The sequence below is a fragment of the Falco peregrinus genome, chromosome 9 (assembly GCF_023634155.1).
Source record: "Falco peregrinus isolate bFalPer1 chromosome 9, bFalPer1.pri, whole genome shotgun sequence".
Taxonomy (NCBI): domain Eukaryota; kingdom Metazoa; phylum Chordata; class Aves; order Falconiformes; family Falconidae; genus Falco; species Falco peregrinus.
The window spans coordinates 7,945,633-7,963,562 of NC_073729.1; the positions used below are offsets into that span (position 1 = coordinate 7,945,633).

The 17,930-nt window shown below is 47.4% G+C and overlaps 1 protein-coding gene across 5 annotated transcripts; it reads right to left on the minus strand.

The window, feature by feature from the left end:
* Positions 1-1,047: 1,047 nt before the first annotated feature.
* Positions 1,048-16,993, minus strand: CALCB (calcitonin related polypeptide beta). Of its 5 annotated transcripts, none has more exons than XM_005236278.3 (5): positions 6,379-6,452; positions 5,212-5,307; positions 4,765-4,896; positions 1,802-1,986; positions 1,048-1,542 (listed from the first exon to the last, which is right to left on the minus strand). In XM_005236278.3, exons 2-4 carry the CDS (start codon positions 5,295-5,297, stop codon positions 1,827-1,829), a joined length of 378 nt encoding a protein of 125 aa, XP_005236335.1. In that variant the 5' UTR covers positions 5,298-5,307; positions 6,379-6,452; the 3' UTR covers positions 1,048-1,542; positions 1,802-1,826. The 5 variants fall into 5 exon arrangements, with proteins under 5 accessions (XP_005236335.1, XP_027640869.1, XP_005236334.1 ...); XM_027785068.2 differs by having other exon boundaries at positions 1,811-1,989; XM_005236277.3 differs by having other exon boundaries at positions 1,802-1,989.
* Positions 16,994-17,930: the final 937 nt, after the last annotated feature.

A 17,930-nucleotide genomic window follows, 5' to 3' on the forward strand; every position in this document is an offset into this window, starting at 1 on the left:
CCAGGGCAGCAGTCCGTCACTGGGTACAGGGTGCCCGGCTGCGGCCAGTCTCAGATACCTCAGAGGAAAATGGAAAAAAGCATGAGACTATCTCTGGGCAACAGATTTGCAAGCCAAGTCTGACCATCCCTTCTTTGCCCATTCAGGCGCTAGAACCTTTCCCTCTAGACTGGTTTATATCCTCTACACGGTCTGCTTTGTACACTGACTTACCAGGGCTGAAATGTTCCCCAAGGAGTAAAATCAGAGTGACGAATGAGCATGGTATGGAAGCGGCATCGTGGGGCGGCCTTACTGGCTATATCTACATCTGGTTGACCACACTTCGCTTTTTGCTACTACACCTGCAGCAGAGACAGACAGAGATATCGTAAGAGCCTTAACCTCAACTTTGCACAGTGAGATCATCTTCACCTGAACTGATGAAGCAGATTTTAGAGTCCCACTGTGGAGCACAAAACAAATCTAAACAAATATCTGACTCAGCTACTAAAGTGAAACAGCAGCAGCTTTGAGGAGGAAGTTGGCAGCACCACTCAGAAGTCCGTGGATTGCTTCCAGCTACCCTCTTCTCCACTCACTCTAATTATTTATCCCTGATCCCTAAATAGACTCTGTTTCAGGATTGCTTAGAAGAAACGCACATTTCCTTTGCTCCTTTTCCTCTTCCTTTCTAATTCACTTTTTTAACCTCAGACAAAAATCTACAAAGTATGTCAGGCCGTTTCATCTGAACTACATCCAGTATTAACACAGGGTTAAACCACACCTGAAGTTTAGATCTATGGTTTTATTACATGTAGCTGTAGCTTCTTTTTGTTTTTCTAGTAGAATTCTCACTAACGGGTGTCTTTTTGGAGTTGCTTTATCAAGATATATAAAAAGGCAGCTATTCTTTCTGTTCTGAACTTTTGACTCCAGTCCTGGTATTTATAGTGAATAAGACTGTAGCAGATCAATGGGCCACCTGATCTGCAATGATGCTGGCTTCGTACCAGATGTTTCTGGTGGGTGTTCAAATGAAAAATCAGTTTCTCAATCCAAGTGTATCTAAAATACTTTTTTTAATTTTGTGTAAATTCACAAATGATACAATATTGAAGTGTTCCGGTTTGTTTGGGTTTGTTGGTTGGTTTGTTTAAACATACTGTACAATCAGGTTAGTTAAGTGTTTTACATCAAGGCACAGCACACTCTATAATACACATATGCCTTGCCAGGCAGCAGTTTAGTATAATCCCCGAGTCTTTTGGCAGTAATGCCAAGATAAGTAACATGGATCACATAAGCTGGAAGATAAATAAATAATAGATGCCGCCACATTTTATTTGAAATAGAGTTGCATATAAAAAGAATATACAATAATTTAACTTTAATAACTAGATTCTCTTGTACTATACATAACAGATGTGTTTTCATTTGTCTTAAATAAAAGATTTTCAATATTAGGATGCAAAATTAATCTTCTTTTTAGCTGTCTTTAGCATGGAGAAGAGTTGCTTTCATTAGAAATTAAAGTTGAATTTTCAGTTTCATGGCAATCTGAAAGAAAGAAAACCAGAGTTACCAATACATTGATAATGAAACGTTACTGGTAAAATAAGCAAATAATTCCAACCAAACCGTTGCATTCAGTTAACACACGGTGAAGCTAGTTATCCAAGCAGAAATCTATAAAAGTTTACTGTTACTTGCCCTGCTTTCTGAGAGACTATCACTGTTACTCATCCAGCAAAACTAAAATTCTGGTAATGCCACAGGCTGCCTGCACTGGAGATTCTGCTTATTGCAATGTATTTACCATATTTACATTATCATTCCGCTTTTTATATCTGAATGCTTCTTCTTCGCCTGCCAAAGGCCTTGGATCCCACGTTGGTTGGTACAAAGTTGTTCTTGCCCACTCCTCCCGACCTGCTCAGGAAGTCCGCCAGACGATGGGTCACACAGGTTGCTGTGTTGCACGCCCTCTTCTGTGCCGTTACACTGCTTTTCCAAAAGTAAAGAGTTAGTTCCCACAGTATGCACCCGGCATACAATGAAATGTCATCAAGGGATGCTACACCTAGGAAATATTCTTCTATGGAAGAAGAAACAGGCTTGCTGTGCAGCACGCATGTGCAACTTGTGTGCACAGCTTGCAGGCTCTAAAGGACGCATCTATGTTTTTCCATGTTTTCCAAGCTCAGTTTACAAAAGGCAGCTGAGCCCTTCCTTTCTTGGACAACTGGACTGAAGACTAAGCCAAGCCCAATTTTCAGCACCGCCTGAGCCGCTGCCTGCCTCCAGCAAGTCGTTATGACCAACAGAGGTGTTGAGAAGTCCAGATTTAACCAGCCCCCACTCCCTCTAAAAGCTTACACCTGCTTTTTCTTTGTAGTGCTGCTGCAGGACAGTAGCAGACACCCATCTTTAACCTGTCACTTCAACACCCATGCTCCATAACACCCAGAAAACACAGGAAATAAAGCCCCTGTAGTAGTCAGTGGTGCTGGCGTTGTCAGCGGTGCTGGTGGGGCTGTACTGGCACAGCAGCTGACTGCTTGCCTGCAGAGCTGAACCGCGCACAAACACGCCGCTTCCATGTGTTTAATGGGAATGTGGGACACACACCCCCTCCCCTTTCCTGGGGTTAGGCCTCAGTCTGCTACAGCACTTCACCACAGGAGTGGTTCACAGACTTCACCAGGATCAGATCTGTGGTGCTCAGCCTACAGCTAATAATTTTGCTGGACCGGGGACTTCAAGGCCTACACATTCACACAGTCCTTGCTTAAAGAATTTTCTATTAAAGCAATGACGTTTTCCTGCAGCAGAAGGGATTTTTTCCTCAGATAAGCATTACGAGATAGTCTGTTAATGTTAACAAAAATACTGTTCAGAACATCATGCCGATTTTTTGGAACAGATCTCCAATTATAAAATAGATGCAGAGCTGCAACAGAAGAACTGTTAAGTCTGCCTTTGTCCCTTAATTTACAATTCACCTACAATATATCATTTTGACTTAATACAAATATTTCAAAGACACTTGAGTTTTTAATATATTAGTGTAAAGACCTACTGTAAAGTAAGAAGGAAAAAGGAAAAGAACACAAAATTCTTACCTGGAAGTGTTCAGTACTCAGTTTTAAACAGGATTACATTTCTAGTTTGAACAAATCTGTATGAGCCTTTCCCGATTCCTTTGCTTCTCAGGATCCTTACTAACAGGATTGCATGCAGGCCTGATTACATCAGTACATATGGACGTATGTGTGTAATTTCAGTTTCTAAGTTCTTTCAGCTTTTCTAGAATTACTGGCATTGCCTCCTGAACATTAAGAAAACTTGTAAAAATATTGTAGCCTTACCTAGAAATCTCACATTCTAAAACAAGTTGTTAAACCAGGCAGATCTAATCCTTCTAGAAAAATAGGTTTATTGAACAAGTGCATGGGCAAGCACAAAAGAAGAGCCTACTCGTACATTTAGCAGCCAGAAATGAAGAGCCTTGTTTAGGTTTTGGTTTTTTTAATCGGTGTCCAAGAAAATCATTTGAAATGTCAAGGCAGTGCTGTTCATTTTTTTTTTTATTTATTTTCCCCCCTAGCTTGGTATGCATGTTATGCTCTCTGTCTTCCTAACATTAGGTCCATCTCAAACATTCTCTGTCGAAAACAGAATCAAAAGAACATAGCAAAGTTAGCAATCAAAGTTAGATCCACATGCATCAGGTTAAAAAAAGGGAGAAGGGGAGAAATAAGCATGTCTAGTTGTTTCCTAGGGGGTCCCCATAGTTTGCATAGCGTTCATGTTCCAGGTCACTCAGCACATTTCGTTTCTTGCCAGGAGTTCCAGCCCCGACGTCAGTGCGAGGGTAAGTTTGCAATTTGTGCAATTCTTGAGACAGTTTGCCCAGCACACAAGTACTCAGACTGGCACAGCGTTTGGAAATAGGTCTATCCAGGCTGCAGGGGGGAAAAAAAACATGCCCAAAGGAAGAGTAACCTCAAACATGCACATTCATGCATTTCTTCCCTAGATAAATATCTAAATTTAAGAAACTTAAAAGTTAATTAAAAAAAACCAAACCCTCCACATCACATTCCATGCAAGGAAAGTTCATACAAATGCAGTCAGAAGGAAAACACTATTTTTCAAAGAATTCAACTTTGTTGAAAAGCAAGTTTGTTAGCCTTTCGGATGCTCATAGTCAGAGGTCAGGAACTTTTACTTCCCATGTTCAGCATGCTGTTCAGTCTCTCGTACACCACCACCATGCTTTGCAATACAAATCCCGTTAGGATAATGCAAATGCTCTTGCATGCCTTTGGTCTACAGGGGAAGAGTGGTGCTGCGTGCATTAGGAGGAACGCATCTCCTCTGCCAGGGACTTTCCATGCCTTACAACAGCATGCACTTTCACGACAGAGAATCCAAGAGTGGCTGAATGGCCCCTTACACTCCCACCAGGAAGACATACCTTTTGCTGCCACATTTTAACATAACCCCCTCATTCAAGCTCAAATCACCCTCCACTTTCAGTTGTAAAAGACAGATAGAGACAGTTAACTAGGTGGAAGCCATTCTCCCGATACCAACATTAGGATGTCTCTGCAGTATCATCTTTTACCAGTTAGGTGACCGCAGTTAACCATAACCCCAAGAAAAGAAAAATAAGAATCCTGACCGGCGGAGGGTCTGCTCACATGGCTTTTGCTTAATTTCAGACACAACAACCTCCCCACTGCCCTTCTCCTGCCCCAGGACTGCAGTCCTTACCTGTTTCCCTCAGAGGCTTGCTCCAGCTCTTCTGCTGTCATCTGTATGAACTCTTTCACCAGCGCATTTAATAACCTCCGAGCTTCGTAATCACTGAGCGTCACTCGATCTGTTACGGACTCCAAGCCAGGTCTGAGCAGAGACAGGCAAACCAGGATGAATAAAACCCGTACTGCTGCAGAGAGCCACGCGCAGGAGAGAGGGGTTTGTCATGCATTACTGCGAGTCACTGACAGTCTCTTTCACTGGTGTGAATATATAAACCATCCTCATGCACAGCATTAGGAGTTTTATAATGTAATAGCAGAACCACAGTGTCAAGAACAGCAGCAGGAGAAAGCAGGAGTCTCATTCACTGTAGTCCGTTTCCCTCCTAGATCTCTAAAGAATATTAAATATTTTCATACCATTCAGATACAGCACTCAGCAGCAGGACCGGCTTCTTACCTGACTGGGGCTGCCTGGAAGCTATCCATCTGGCACACAACCAAGGCATAAACAGCAAGGAAAGATGAAATCTTCAGCATAACCATGATTTCCTCTCTACAACAAAGAGGTACATCAAGCAATGGCTGTTTTCCAACCCTCTCAATCCTGTAAGTTCTACTAAAGAGGTCATCGTTTCCTAGCCACAAGTAGCACATATACTAACAGCTTTTTTTTTTTTTTTAATAGAACCTTCCCATTTCTTTGGATTATTGCTGTCATGCTTCGGTTTTCTTTGAATTTTAAGATAACTTAGCACTATTACAGGGGATAAAAATGCAGCTTTTCAGACCTGCAGTTCTGTACAGCTTTCTGCATTCAACTTAATGCAGACATCCCCTCAAACTGGTGAAAAACACGTTCCTCTGACTAATCACTGCACGCAATGTCACAGCCAGCATGTCCAACACAAACGAGTACAGTTGTAGGATACCAGTGACAAGACAAAAATAGAGAAACGCTTAGTGTTTAATATTTTTAAGAATGAAGTGGCACTGTTAGTTTACCTGAACCTGCTTATTTCTTGGCATTAGCATGCTAATATCCCAGTTCAGATTACACTGTAAGAATTAAGTATGTCAATTCCAATAACTATTTCTACTCTGAAACCAGAAAACAGATAAATAAAAATAGTCATAAGAACAAAACCTGTAAAAAAATAAAGAATATATATATAATTGAAGATACCTGTCCTGAGATACACCTCTTTCTCACAGCATCAGTGTCTTAGACTCAGACAAGCTCATCAACCACCACATCAGCCTCATTTTTGCTAGCTTTCGGCTCTCGCCGCGGCTCACAGAACGAGGAGACCCCTTCCCAAGGCCGGCCCGCTCCTCCCGGGGCACCGGCACCGCGCCCGGCCGGGCACGGCGGAGGGCTGTGCAGGGACAGCCGTCGGGCACTCCCGGCGAGACACCCCACGCCGTATCGGCAGGGGACAGGAGAGGAGAGGATCAGGACTGACTGTCTCCCACCTTCCTCGGCGCGCCTCCTTGCACACGCGTGTGCCCACAAGCACATGGGTGAAGGGAATACCACGCAAAGCTCCGCAGCCCCGGAGAGGACAGGGACTGGCGGGGCCCGCCCCATGCAGGGAGCCGCGGCGGGGGCCGGAGCGGTGCTTACCGGCGGTGCGGCGCGGAGCGGTGCGGTGCGCAGAAGGATGCCGGTGGCGCCGCCGAGCCGCGGTACCACGCACCGCCCGCCGGCTCCCCTTTATACCTGCCGCCGCGGCAGCCTGCGTGGGCGCCCGCGCGGGGCCGCCAGCCAATCACCGCCTCGGCCGCCCGCCTCGGCCCGGCCCGCCATTGGCCGCCAAGCCCGGCTCGGCGGTGACGTTATGTCCCGCTCCGTGAGCGTCCCATTCACAAAAAAAAACCCGGCGGGGGGGTGCGGCGCCGGGGGGGCCGTACACTCGGCGCGGCCGCGGCCCGGCCCCGCGCCCCCGCGGGATCGCTCACGCGTGGCGACCTCTGCAGCGGAGGGACCGCATTGCAGAGCGGGGCCGCTCCCCGCCCGGGATCCCGCCCCCCCCCCCCCCCTCCCCCCCGGGGCCGGCAGCCGCCGCGGCTTCGGGGGAGCGCGGCTGTGCCCAGCCGCCCACCGGGCCCGCGCACCAGCTGCGTCCGCGGCCCGGGCCGGGGGCGTGCGGCGCGGCGGGGGCTCTGCGTGCGGACGTGACCCCTGCAGCCCCGCACCCCCTCGCCTCCCGGGGGGAGGCCGCACGTGCAGCCGACACCCCGCCGGCCGGAGCGAGGGACCCTCGGCACCCGCGAGCAGCCCCCGGCGGCACCGAGCTGCTCCCCGCGCTCGCCCGGCCGAGCTCCCGCACCGCCTCCGCCTAACTCCGCGGTCCTGGAGGAAACCATCACCACCATCATCACCACCATCGTCATCATCACCACACAACTCCAGGGGCAGGTGCAGCGCCTTTCCGGCACGGAAGAGGCAGGGGAAGGGGGGGATCGCCTCCCCCCGGGGCAGCGCTGCGCCCCGCCGGCCGGGATTACCGGCAGCTGCCGCCGCCCCGTGCATCCATCACCCGCGGAGGGCCCTCTGTCACGGCGCGGGCGCCGCACCTGCCCGCGCAGGATGTTTGTCCCGGCGCCGCAGGCACCCGGGGGGGTGGGGGGCCGCCCTGCCCGCGACACGGGAACAGGCGACGCGGCACGGGGGTGGCGGCAGAGTGCTGCCCGCCGGCACGAGGCGCGGGGAGGGGAGCGGAGCGGCCGGGCCGGCTGCCCCGCAGCGCCGGGAGGCGGAGGGCCCGTCCACCGCCCCCGGGGCCGGCATCGCCGCTCCTGCCCGCCGCGGGGCGCGGGGCGCTTGCCGAGGAGACGGCGGCACCGGCGGGCGGCGCCGCTGCGAGCCCCCGCCGCGCGGGGGGTGCCCAAGCGCTGTTCGACCTCTGGCAAGGGACCGCGGCCGGAGAGGGGGCTGAGCGCCCCCGGGACCCCCGGCTCGGGTCCGCCCGTTCCCGGCCCTGCCCTTCGCGGCTGGCGGCGGCACGGCCCGCGCTGCTGCTGCCGCTGCTGCCGCTGCTGCTGCGGCCCCCGGCCCTGGCGAGCGGAGCCCCGCGCACGTTGCGCGGCCGCGAGCGCAGCCGTCTCGCTCGTTCTCGCCACCTGGACGGGACGGGCGAGCGTTCCCGGCCACCGGCCGCGCTCCTTCGGTTGTGCCTGTGCAGCAGCCGGTGTTACGGGTCGCTCCCGACGGCAGGAATCGTGCGTTTGCCCGGGAGGCGAATAAACCCCGGGCGAGCCGCGGGGCGGCGATTCTTTTGTTGATGCGGTTTTAGCTTTGAAGTTTAAGAACACGAACATCCCGAAAACCACCGGCGAGTCGCTGGCCTCCGCAGCAGCCGTCCGCGCTCCCCCCCGCGCAGGGCACCGTGCCGGCGGGCTCTGCGCGCCTCCCCGCCCCCGTTCTGCGAACGCCGGTTGCAAAACCGTTTAGGTTTTGGGGTTGACTCCTGGGTTTGGTTGTTGTTGTTTGGTTGGTTTTCCTTCAGATCACAAGTAGTGTTTGGGGGTTTTTTCTACATCTTCGTTGCTTTCTCACAAGCTGCAGCCCGCGGGGGGTGCGCACCGAGCCGGCCGGTGACCGGCAGGAGCGGAGGGAAGGGACCGCACGGGGCGGGGACTGTCACGGCTCCGAGCTCCCCCCGTGCCCACGGGCACCCTGCGGAGGCTCCGCGCAAAGTGCCCGCGGGAACCGGGGCTGGCCCCTGCCCGCTGCCCCCGCCCGCCCTCCCGGGGGGCTCCCCCCGCCCCCCGCCCAGGCAAAGCGAACATTTCGTTTTAAATGGCAGCTCCATCGTACGGATGCTCGTCACGGGAATCCTCCGAGAGAAGGAGCTCAAGTATTTGATTTTAAATCTCTTCCGTTTCCACGACTCCTATTCCGATTTTTAAGCTCGTTTTTCGGAGCTTGCAGTGCCAAACGTGGGAAGCACCCAGAGACAGGGCTCAGCACCGCTCTGGCTGTTCTAACGGGACTTGCACAGCTACACCAACAGAAATAACGTGTAGGAACTTCAACGATCAGGCTTCCAGCCAGACATTGCTCTTTCTCTCTAACTCCACTGTTCCTTTCCTCTTCCTACGTTAACAGCTAATCGTTCACATTTCCTTTGGGGGTTTATTTACTCCTTGTCCGCATACAATATGCCTGTTTTAACCCTAAAAAGTCCAGACGACTCTGTTGTAATAGCATATTTCAGTTCTTCAGGCAGGAAAAAGTTAAATTTCTTCTTGTGGTCGATCCCAGCCAGTTCAAGTCCTTCTCTTGCCAGTGCGACTCAGGCTCGGGCTGGAGCCCGTATGATGCAGCGATTACGGGATTTCAGATGCCAACATTTCTACTTTAAGCTTTCACAGGAAGAAACATAAATTTAAAGCAACAGGTATGAATGCCAATAGATCTACTTCGGTGCACGTATAGATGAAATAGTACTTGGATGTTGGCAAGCGCTTTGGCTGCTCCTTGCCAGAGCTAATGGAGGGACTCCCAGCTGGAACGCTTGTCCTATTTTTTCCTCTCAGCTATACGTCATCCCATCTCACCAGATATATTTGCTTTTTGCAAATGTAAGATGGAGAAGAAAGACAATTGACCAGTTTGTCTGTTTTTGAAGCTGTTAAAAAGATACTGGATTTTCACAAGATAATGGTCTCATGTTGCTAGATAAATGCAAAACTAGAGGTTAAGTATTCATGGGTATCTGAGCACTGCACTAGAAAAGCAAGACATTTACGGAAACAATCTGTTCCAAGGAACTTGTTCTGCTTTTTTCAATGCCTGATAATATGTCAGGTAAACTAATCATATAAATAAGTGGGTATAGGTTCAAAGCAGATGAAATTAAGAGCTATGGAATGGCTTGAATTTATTATTTTTTAAAAGAAATCAGATGTTATATGCAACCTGCAGCTCTAAGTAAAAGGAATTTCCTCTTCAAACAAAATTATTTAAATTTGTAGGGAATAAGAAAAATCTGTCCTATTTTAAAGTGACTTTCTCTACACTAGCTACAACTTCTCACAGTATTCTGTTTGATATTATTTAACCAATACATTTTCAAGTGCAACCATTTTTTCAACTGTAAATATTGCCCTTATGTCAACAAGCCATAGGCACCGCAGTGAGGTTCTTAAATGTTACTATGCTATTAAACAAAAATATCACATTTATATATTATGTTGAAATATTTGTTCGATAATAAAATGTAGTTCTTCAAGACAGACAGGACCATGAGCTGCACAGACAAAATTTCCATTTCCCAGAATGGTTCACTATCTGACAAGAGAGGACCCTGCAAAAAGGAAAGGGCAGACAGTGACGACGCCATGAGCCACCTGACAGTAACTTCTTCCTGTGGGAGGTGAGCACGATTAAGGTCTCTACACTCTCTAAGCTTGTTCTTCATAGCACCTAATTGAGCCTTTTGCAGATAAGGATAATTCATGATAAAACCAGCTGTAAAAATCACATGGTCTTTCTTTATGAAGAGAAGCTGAGGAGTTCCTTATCAGTGTTTCTGGTGGATGCCTAGTCTACCTAACTCAGGACCCTGTCTCCACAAACAGCCAGAAACCCCTGCCACCTCAGAAGATTCTACAAGTCACATAGGGGAAAGTGAGCACTGCTGAGCCCCTGTGAAAGCATCTTCCTAACATTTCATTGTAATCTGTTCTGCAGAAAATGATAAAAGCTAAGCCAGAGTTAACAACATCGTGCTGTTGTACATGCAAGGTGTTATTAGCTGCTGTATCATGTTTAAGGCCCAGGAGGCAATCCTTACACTGTACTGATAAGATCTAGATCTGATAGTGTACTCTGTTCGGGACAGCATGCCATCCCTCAGAAAGGCTTGGGCAAGTTGGAGAAAGTCCAGAAAAATACCAGTAAGAGTTATCAGAGATCCCATATCATGATTTAGGAGAACAAACATGAAGATGAGGGAAACAGTTAACAGGAGAAAGTATGGAGAAATGTGGTAACAAAAATATAAAAACCTGCCATGAAGAGTAACAATCTACACTCTGGGACTACATTCAAAACAACAAAGATATATGGGCTTAAAAGGCAACAAAGGAGATACCATACATTAGAAAGAGCTTTCTACAATTGAGATCAATGACATACAAGACTAGGTTGCGTTGCAGATATGGCATATCTTTCACTGGAGAGTTTATGGCATGGTAGTCTTAAACTATCAGGAATTACATGTATAGCTGATATGCTCTGGGGAAGGAACATAATCAGCTAGATATGGTCTCTTCATATCTTTTACCTCAAATGTCTGTGATTCTGTAATTTTAATAGCTAGAGATGGGCTTAAACTCTAAAACTTAACACCTTCACCGTCACCCAATCTTTTTTTGGCATTTGCTTTTGCAAAACTTACATCCCTAATTGGTCTAATCCTTTGCTTAATTCTGCTTCCATAACCTCCAGGTGGCCAGAAGCAGATTCAGAATAAGCTCACATCAAGCTTATCCACACAAATAATATTTTACCTGCCCATCTTGTAGTTCAGTTTGAATATGGCCCAAAACTGAAAGCCTTTTTTTTTTTTTGTTATAAAAACACAGTACTTTCTTGAGAACAAGATTACTGATATAGACCCCAACACTAAAGCTTTTCCTTTTTAGCGAATGTTAAATCCGGATTTAGGCTGCTTCAGTGACTACTGTTGAGAAAGTGGAACTGCTGTTGAACCAATTACTGAGAAATCTATGAATCAGTTTGGAAGCAAATTTTTTTCCAATATCCCTTAGAAGATCTTCCAGACTGATGTATGGAAGACATTTTAGTCAGAAGATCAGTGTTGCAGTGTTTTAATCTCATTGAAACATTCCTAGTGAGCTTTTCTGCAGCAGGTTTTGCAGCAGTTTCCCTGTACATATTCAAAACCCAGTGTGGAATATCTTTTAAAACAAACTGGGCCACGCTGTCCTGCACTGAGGTTTGCTTGACAAGGCAGAAGGGGCAGACCACAAGGAAGCTGGCTATGGCTTTGTCACCTTCTGTCTCCCATTACTGCAGCTCAGGCTCTGAGCAGCTTCACAGAGGCTCCAGCCCCATCTCACGCTACCTGGCAAGATGCTCCCACCTTCTGACAACTGGCAAACCTCAGCCATGCTCCAGCCAGACCCAGTTCTGTCCCAGGCTGACAAAGGGAACCCCTCAAGAGGAACTCACAGGTCACCAAACACAGCCGGGGTCAGCCCTGCAGTGTTACCAGGGTAGCACAAAGGGGACGAACTGTGGGGGAAACCTGAAAATATTTCAGAATCGGCACCTATTTCCACTTCAGTTTTATGCATTCTGCAGGTAAAATAAGAGCTGAACTCCTTATCTGGAAAACAACCTCAGAACAGAAGATTAACCTTGTTAAGCAATAGCGTAGTTATAAAACTCTGATTTGGTTGCTTACACAAGTGCTACGCTGCTATCTTACATGTCATCAGAGCGTGTCAGCAAAAATATGGTGAGAAGCTACATCCTAAGTCCTCAAGTTAATCCCGTGCCTGTTCTTTACAGGGTATAAGAAGGGTGGAGGTCTGAGGTCTGATCAAGCCATAGCGTAACTTGGCATTTTTCCTCAGTCCCTTCCAGGACCATTCACAATCGTCCTGGCACTGTTAGGTACTACAGTTATACATCCCTGCTGTTTCTAGTACTGCCCACTGCATGAGGACTGGGTGCAACTGTTTCTCAGCTGGCTGTTTTAATTGTTTGACCCTTGACAAGAGGAATTTGTGCAAGGGCAACGATTTAGTCTGTACCTTCAGCTAAATCAAGGACCAAAAAAGATCTCTCTCCTTTCAGTGCTGGTACATAGTACATGAAGGTAACACCTGTTAGGACATAATATTGGCTAATTACTTACGGCAGAGTTTCTGGGAAACAATAGTCATATAAGACTATCAATTAAAAAGATAAATTTCTAAATTTATGCATAAAACAGACCCAAGTATACTCTGAAAGAGCCAGCAAGTCAAATACGCCAAAACTATTTTTGAAGTTACAGTCTGTGGGCCAGTGTCATAGTTTTCTGTGTCTGCCTGACAAACATAAAATGTTTAGGCACAGTAGGATGCTGATTAAAGGAAACGGTTTTTTTCAGCAACCGATCACCAGATTCACATGGGAAACTATTAGATGTGTTCTTCTGGTTTAGCAAATCTGTAAAGCACCAACATCGTTACAGGCTTAGCTAAGGAGATAATTGTAACATAGAAATTGATCACTCACTATGATGATATAGGTGTGTTAAAGAGCTATGAGTGTAATAGATAAGATCTGCACATGACTCTAAACTCATCAGTGGGTTTACAAAATTCATTTCTTCAGTGAGAAGCATGCCTGTTTTACATACACCTACACAGATCTCTTTTCCCTGCCCTGCCCTCAAAGAAAAGGCACAAAATCTTCACATTTCTGGCTTTGATACACAGATTCATAGAATGGTTTGGGTTGGAAGGGACCTTGAAGGTCACCCAGTTCCAATTCCCTGCCACAGGCAGGGACACCTTCCACCAGCCCAGGTTGCTCAGAGCCCCGTCCAGCCTGGCCTGGGACACTGCCAGGGATGGGGCACCCACAGCTGCTCTGCACAAACCTGTTGCAGTGCCTCCGCACTCTCACAGTAAAGAATTTCTTCCTAATAGCTAACCTAAATCTATGCTTTCTCAGTTTAAAGCCATTCCCTCTTGTCCTATCGCTACATGCCATCATAAAATGTCCCTCTCCAGCTTTCTTGGAGGCTCCCTTTAGGTGCTGGAAGGCAGCTGTAAGGTCTAAAAGGAGCCTTCTCCAGGCTGAACGCCAGCTGTCCCAGCCTGTCCTCACAGGAGAGGTGCTCCAGCCCTCTGGTCGCCTTCATGGCCCTCCTCTGGACTTGCTCATACAGGTCCACGTCCTTCTTATGTTGGGGCCCCAGAGCTGAACGCAGTACTCTGGGGCTGCGTGTCTCACCAGAGCAGAGGGGGACAATCACCTCCCTCACTCTGCTGGCCTCGCTTCTTTCGAGCAGCCCAGGATAGGGCTGGCTTTCTGGGCTGCCAGCGCGCATTGCTGGGTCACATCGAGCTTCTCACCCACCAACAGCCCCAAGTCCTTCTCCTCAGGGCTGCTCTCAGGCCATTCTCTGCCCAGCCTGTGTTTGTGCCAGGGATTGCCTTGACCCACCTCTGGACCTTGCACTTGGCCCTATTGAACTCCATGGGGTTTGCACGGGCCCACCTCTCCAGCCTGTCAAGGTCCCTCTGGATGGCATCCCTTCCCTCCAGCGTGTCAGCTGCACCACGCAGCTTGGTGTCATTGGCAAACTTGCTGAGGGTGCACTCAATTCCAGTGTCCATGCTGCTAACAAAGATGTTAAACAGCCCTGGTTCCAGCACCAACCCCTGAAGAATGCCAGTCATTGCTGGTCTCCACTTGGGCATCAAGCTGTTGACTGCAACTCTTCGAGTTTGACCGTAAAGAAGTTGTTTCCCTGTATAACATTTTATAAGTAATGGCATGTCTTCACTGCACAAGAAACGTTACTACAGAAATGGAAAGCACTTTAGCCTGACAAAGGTTTACCTTGTTTTCTAGAAGTGCAGCAACAATGTCAATGCTAAAGAGTAAGAAAGCCAAAGCCTGTTTGAAACTGTAGCTGAATACAAGTTTGTGAGATACCATGGAAAGCACTTAATTTTTTTCACAAGAGTACAATAGAATTATCATCAGGATCTTAATATTGTTAATAAAAGAACAGACACGTCTCTCCATATATTTCTTTAAAAGTCAAAGCTATGTATATGTATGTATAGTCACTCCCTGTCAAAGAATTGCTTTCTGTTTTTCTTGAGAAGACAGGAACACAATCATTTCCTGTTACTTGATTGTCTTCTCTAAGTTCTTACAGAATTTACAATGTAAATCTTGATGACCAGAATGTTTTAGAATTTAATAAAGATACGGGCTTTAATGGGTTTCTTTACTCAGACATCATTTTTTATAATTGAAATCAAAACCCCTTTACTCATCCTGAGTTTGCTCATTTGATCATCCGTGATTAAGATGAGAAAAACCTTCCCAAAGAAGCAATTCAGCACAAGCTGCCCCCACACTTCCGGAGGAATGAAAGAAAAAAGAATGAACGAATCAGTCAGAAACTGGCAAGGATTCCTGCCCTTGGATAGCCACTGGAGTCCTGCATCCCTAAACCTGCATTCGTAAGTGATTTGATCTGTCCACAAAGGTTCATTTATCACTTACTTTTGACAACTTTCATTCATATTTATCCATGCCGGCCCTTTTTTCCTCCATTTAATCATGCATTCTTTAGAGACTCTCAGATCTTGGCTGATTCACCACCTTTTCGCATTTGGCTTGACCAAAACAGATTTTACTGTTCTGCAATCACGCTCTTCAGTTTCTCTTCCTCTGTTACAGTGGATAACACCACCCTCTCTTCTCCATCACCAAGGCTCAAACACTACCGTAAGGTCAGTTTTGACTGCTTGAAGATAACGGTCAAATCTTGTCTGCTTTTTTCCCCATACAAATCTATTCCTTCCTTTTTAGCCAAACATTTGGACTTTTTCTTCTGTATCTTTTTTTCTCTTCTTGGGTCTTTCCTATGTTATTTTTTTCCTGTTTTTTCCCCTTCAAAATGCTTGCTGCCAAAACTGTCAATTGCCTTTCATTTCTTTTCTTACACAGATGCACTGGAAATCATGATCATCTAAAACATTGGCTGCATGTGAACTATTACACACTTAAATAACAGAATATTGAAAATAAGCAGTTAAAATCAATCAAAGCAATAGTACCTCTTCCTACGTGTCCTCAGACACTTTGATAACTATTCAAGTATCATCTTATCGAGGGGAGGATAAGGGGAAAAAAGTACCAACCTCTTTTTTCTGAAGACAGGAAATAGTTTACATCTTTCTAATTGAGACTGCAACAGTAACCGTACGCATATATACCATAACATACACCATATAATTGTATGATGTATCTGACACATTAACATTTCTACTCCCACTGTAATCAACAGAAATTTCATCTCACAAGTTAATTTTGTATAATCGTCTGTAGACTACGAATTAGTCTTTCTCACACTGTTTCGAAGTGTTTTCTGACCAGCCAGTCTGTGTACCTCTACTCACCTGAATATGCTGAGCTAAAGTATTTGGAGACCCATTCTTCGTTTAAAGGTAAGTAATTAGGTTTATATCTATCTGAGTTTGCATGCTTCAGCACAACTGCTTAAGCACACTGCATGTCTTGTTTTAATCCTCAGCCATTTCTCCTCATTCTGCCTCCGGCTCAAGCCAAGCTGAGGTCCTGAATCTCTTGCCCTCTGTTGAGAAGCCTTAAGGTACTGACACTGAAATACTGGCATTTTTTGCAGGTATGGTCCAAGGAATTCAGTTAAGACACCAGGCAGTATCATACTGGAAGAAAGGATAGAAGAAATAACTTGGAAGAAGAGTGATAAACTTCCAGCTGTGCTCAAGACACTGCTTTGTATTCTGCCAAACTGGGTAAGATTTTGATATAGGACGCTGACACTGACACATGCTTTACAGGCGTTTGGCAGCTAGGACAAAGAAAGATGCTGAGGCAAATAAAATTGGCTACTTGTTGCATGAAGACTCACCTGAAAATCAGAGTCTCTCACTGTGTTGACCCATGGAAACCAGCACAGACCCTGGTCCAGCCAACCAGCCTTCAATGCATGACAGCACACTGGCATCAACAACTCTGGCTGAGAAAAGTGGGTCAGCATCATTGCACTTCCTTCATGAAAAGCTACTGGTGTATTGTTCTGTAACACACACGTGACATTTATCTTTCCTTGTCCATCTGCCCACCCCAGGCAAACATGAGTGAGTACATCCTTTGAATCCTATTCTCTTTTTATACCTTGTAGCCTCCTGCTCTATCGAGCAAGTGCCCAGATAACCCATTTGATTGCCCTGAGGCCCCACAGATGCCTTGCAGCCAGACTACCAGCCAAAAAGCCACACTTTGTCACTTCCCAGCTCCTCTCCTTGTTCCGCTGTTGCACCCAGAGCTCTTACCTCCTCTCTGTACACCCAAAGCAATGGCCTTTACTGTGTTTGAGCTCTTGACATTCTCTGCAACGTCTGGGGCCTTCCTCAGCTTTTGTGCTATTGTACTCTCAGGTCAGCATCGCCACATTCGAAGCAGAATGTCCCATCACAGGAGGGTACTGAGAATTAAGCATTCAGTGGTTAGATCGTCAAGTACATAGTGCATTTTGATCAGTCAGGTTACTAACAAACTTCATCAGCATAAATTCTTTATCAGTTTGGATCTTATCAACGCTCTTATGAATCTATGTATGAATGAAGCTGAAATCAACAAAAAAGAAATCTCAACTTGGAAACACATAGATTAGAAGTTTTAATAGGGCAGGAATACTTCTGTTATACCTAAAATTGCTTGCCAAACAGCAGTAACAGAAGAGCAAAACCACCACGAATGGAAACAAATGTGATTTATAAAGTGTTTTAGCAGGATGTCACATTGCACAGTGGCATTGCTTTCTTAGCTCTGCAGTAAATGACCTTGGCCTCTCTAGCAACTCGAGCCCCCTTTCCTAAGGCATCATCCCGCCAAGTAACAATAGCTCTTACGCCGTTACATATGTGATTTCCTCACTGCTTGGTCCATGAACTAGGGACATTTCCTTCTGTGCTCGGCTGCCTGCAAGCTTGGGGACGCCAGGTCCTTTCTCACTGCCCGCTGCAGCACTGGCATCAGTTAGCGGCGCCAGAATGGGGGAAAGGCTGCCCAGCACGGGGAGCTGCAGGCACGAGTTGCGAAGCTGCCCCCCGCCCCGCTGCCAGCAGCAATCCGCCAGCCAGGCAGATTGCCCGGTGCTGTGGTCGGGAAGGGCAGCGGGAAGCGCCGCGGGAATGCACCGGCTCAGGGCTCCCCACATCCAAAGGGGCTCTGGGAGGGACATCGCAAAGCTGGGTTTGTTCCTCCACCGAGCCTTAACGGCGAGCAAGTGACTGCCGGTGACGCGTCGCAGCGGCCAAGGCCACTGCGCGGAGCGCAGGGCGAGCGGTGCCGCTCCAGCGCCCGAGGAGCCCGAAGGACCCGCGCCAGCGGCCGGTGCGCGCGGGGCTCCGCGGGAG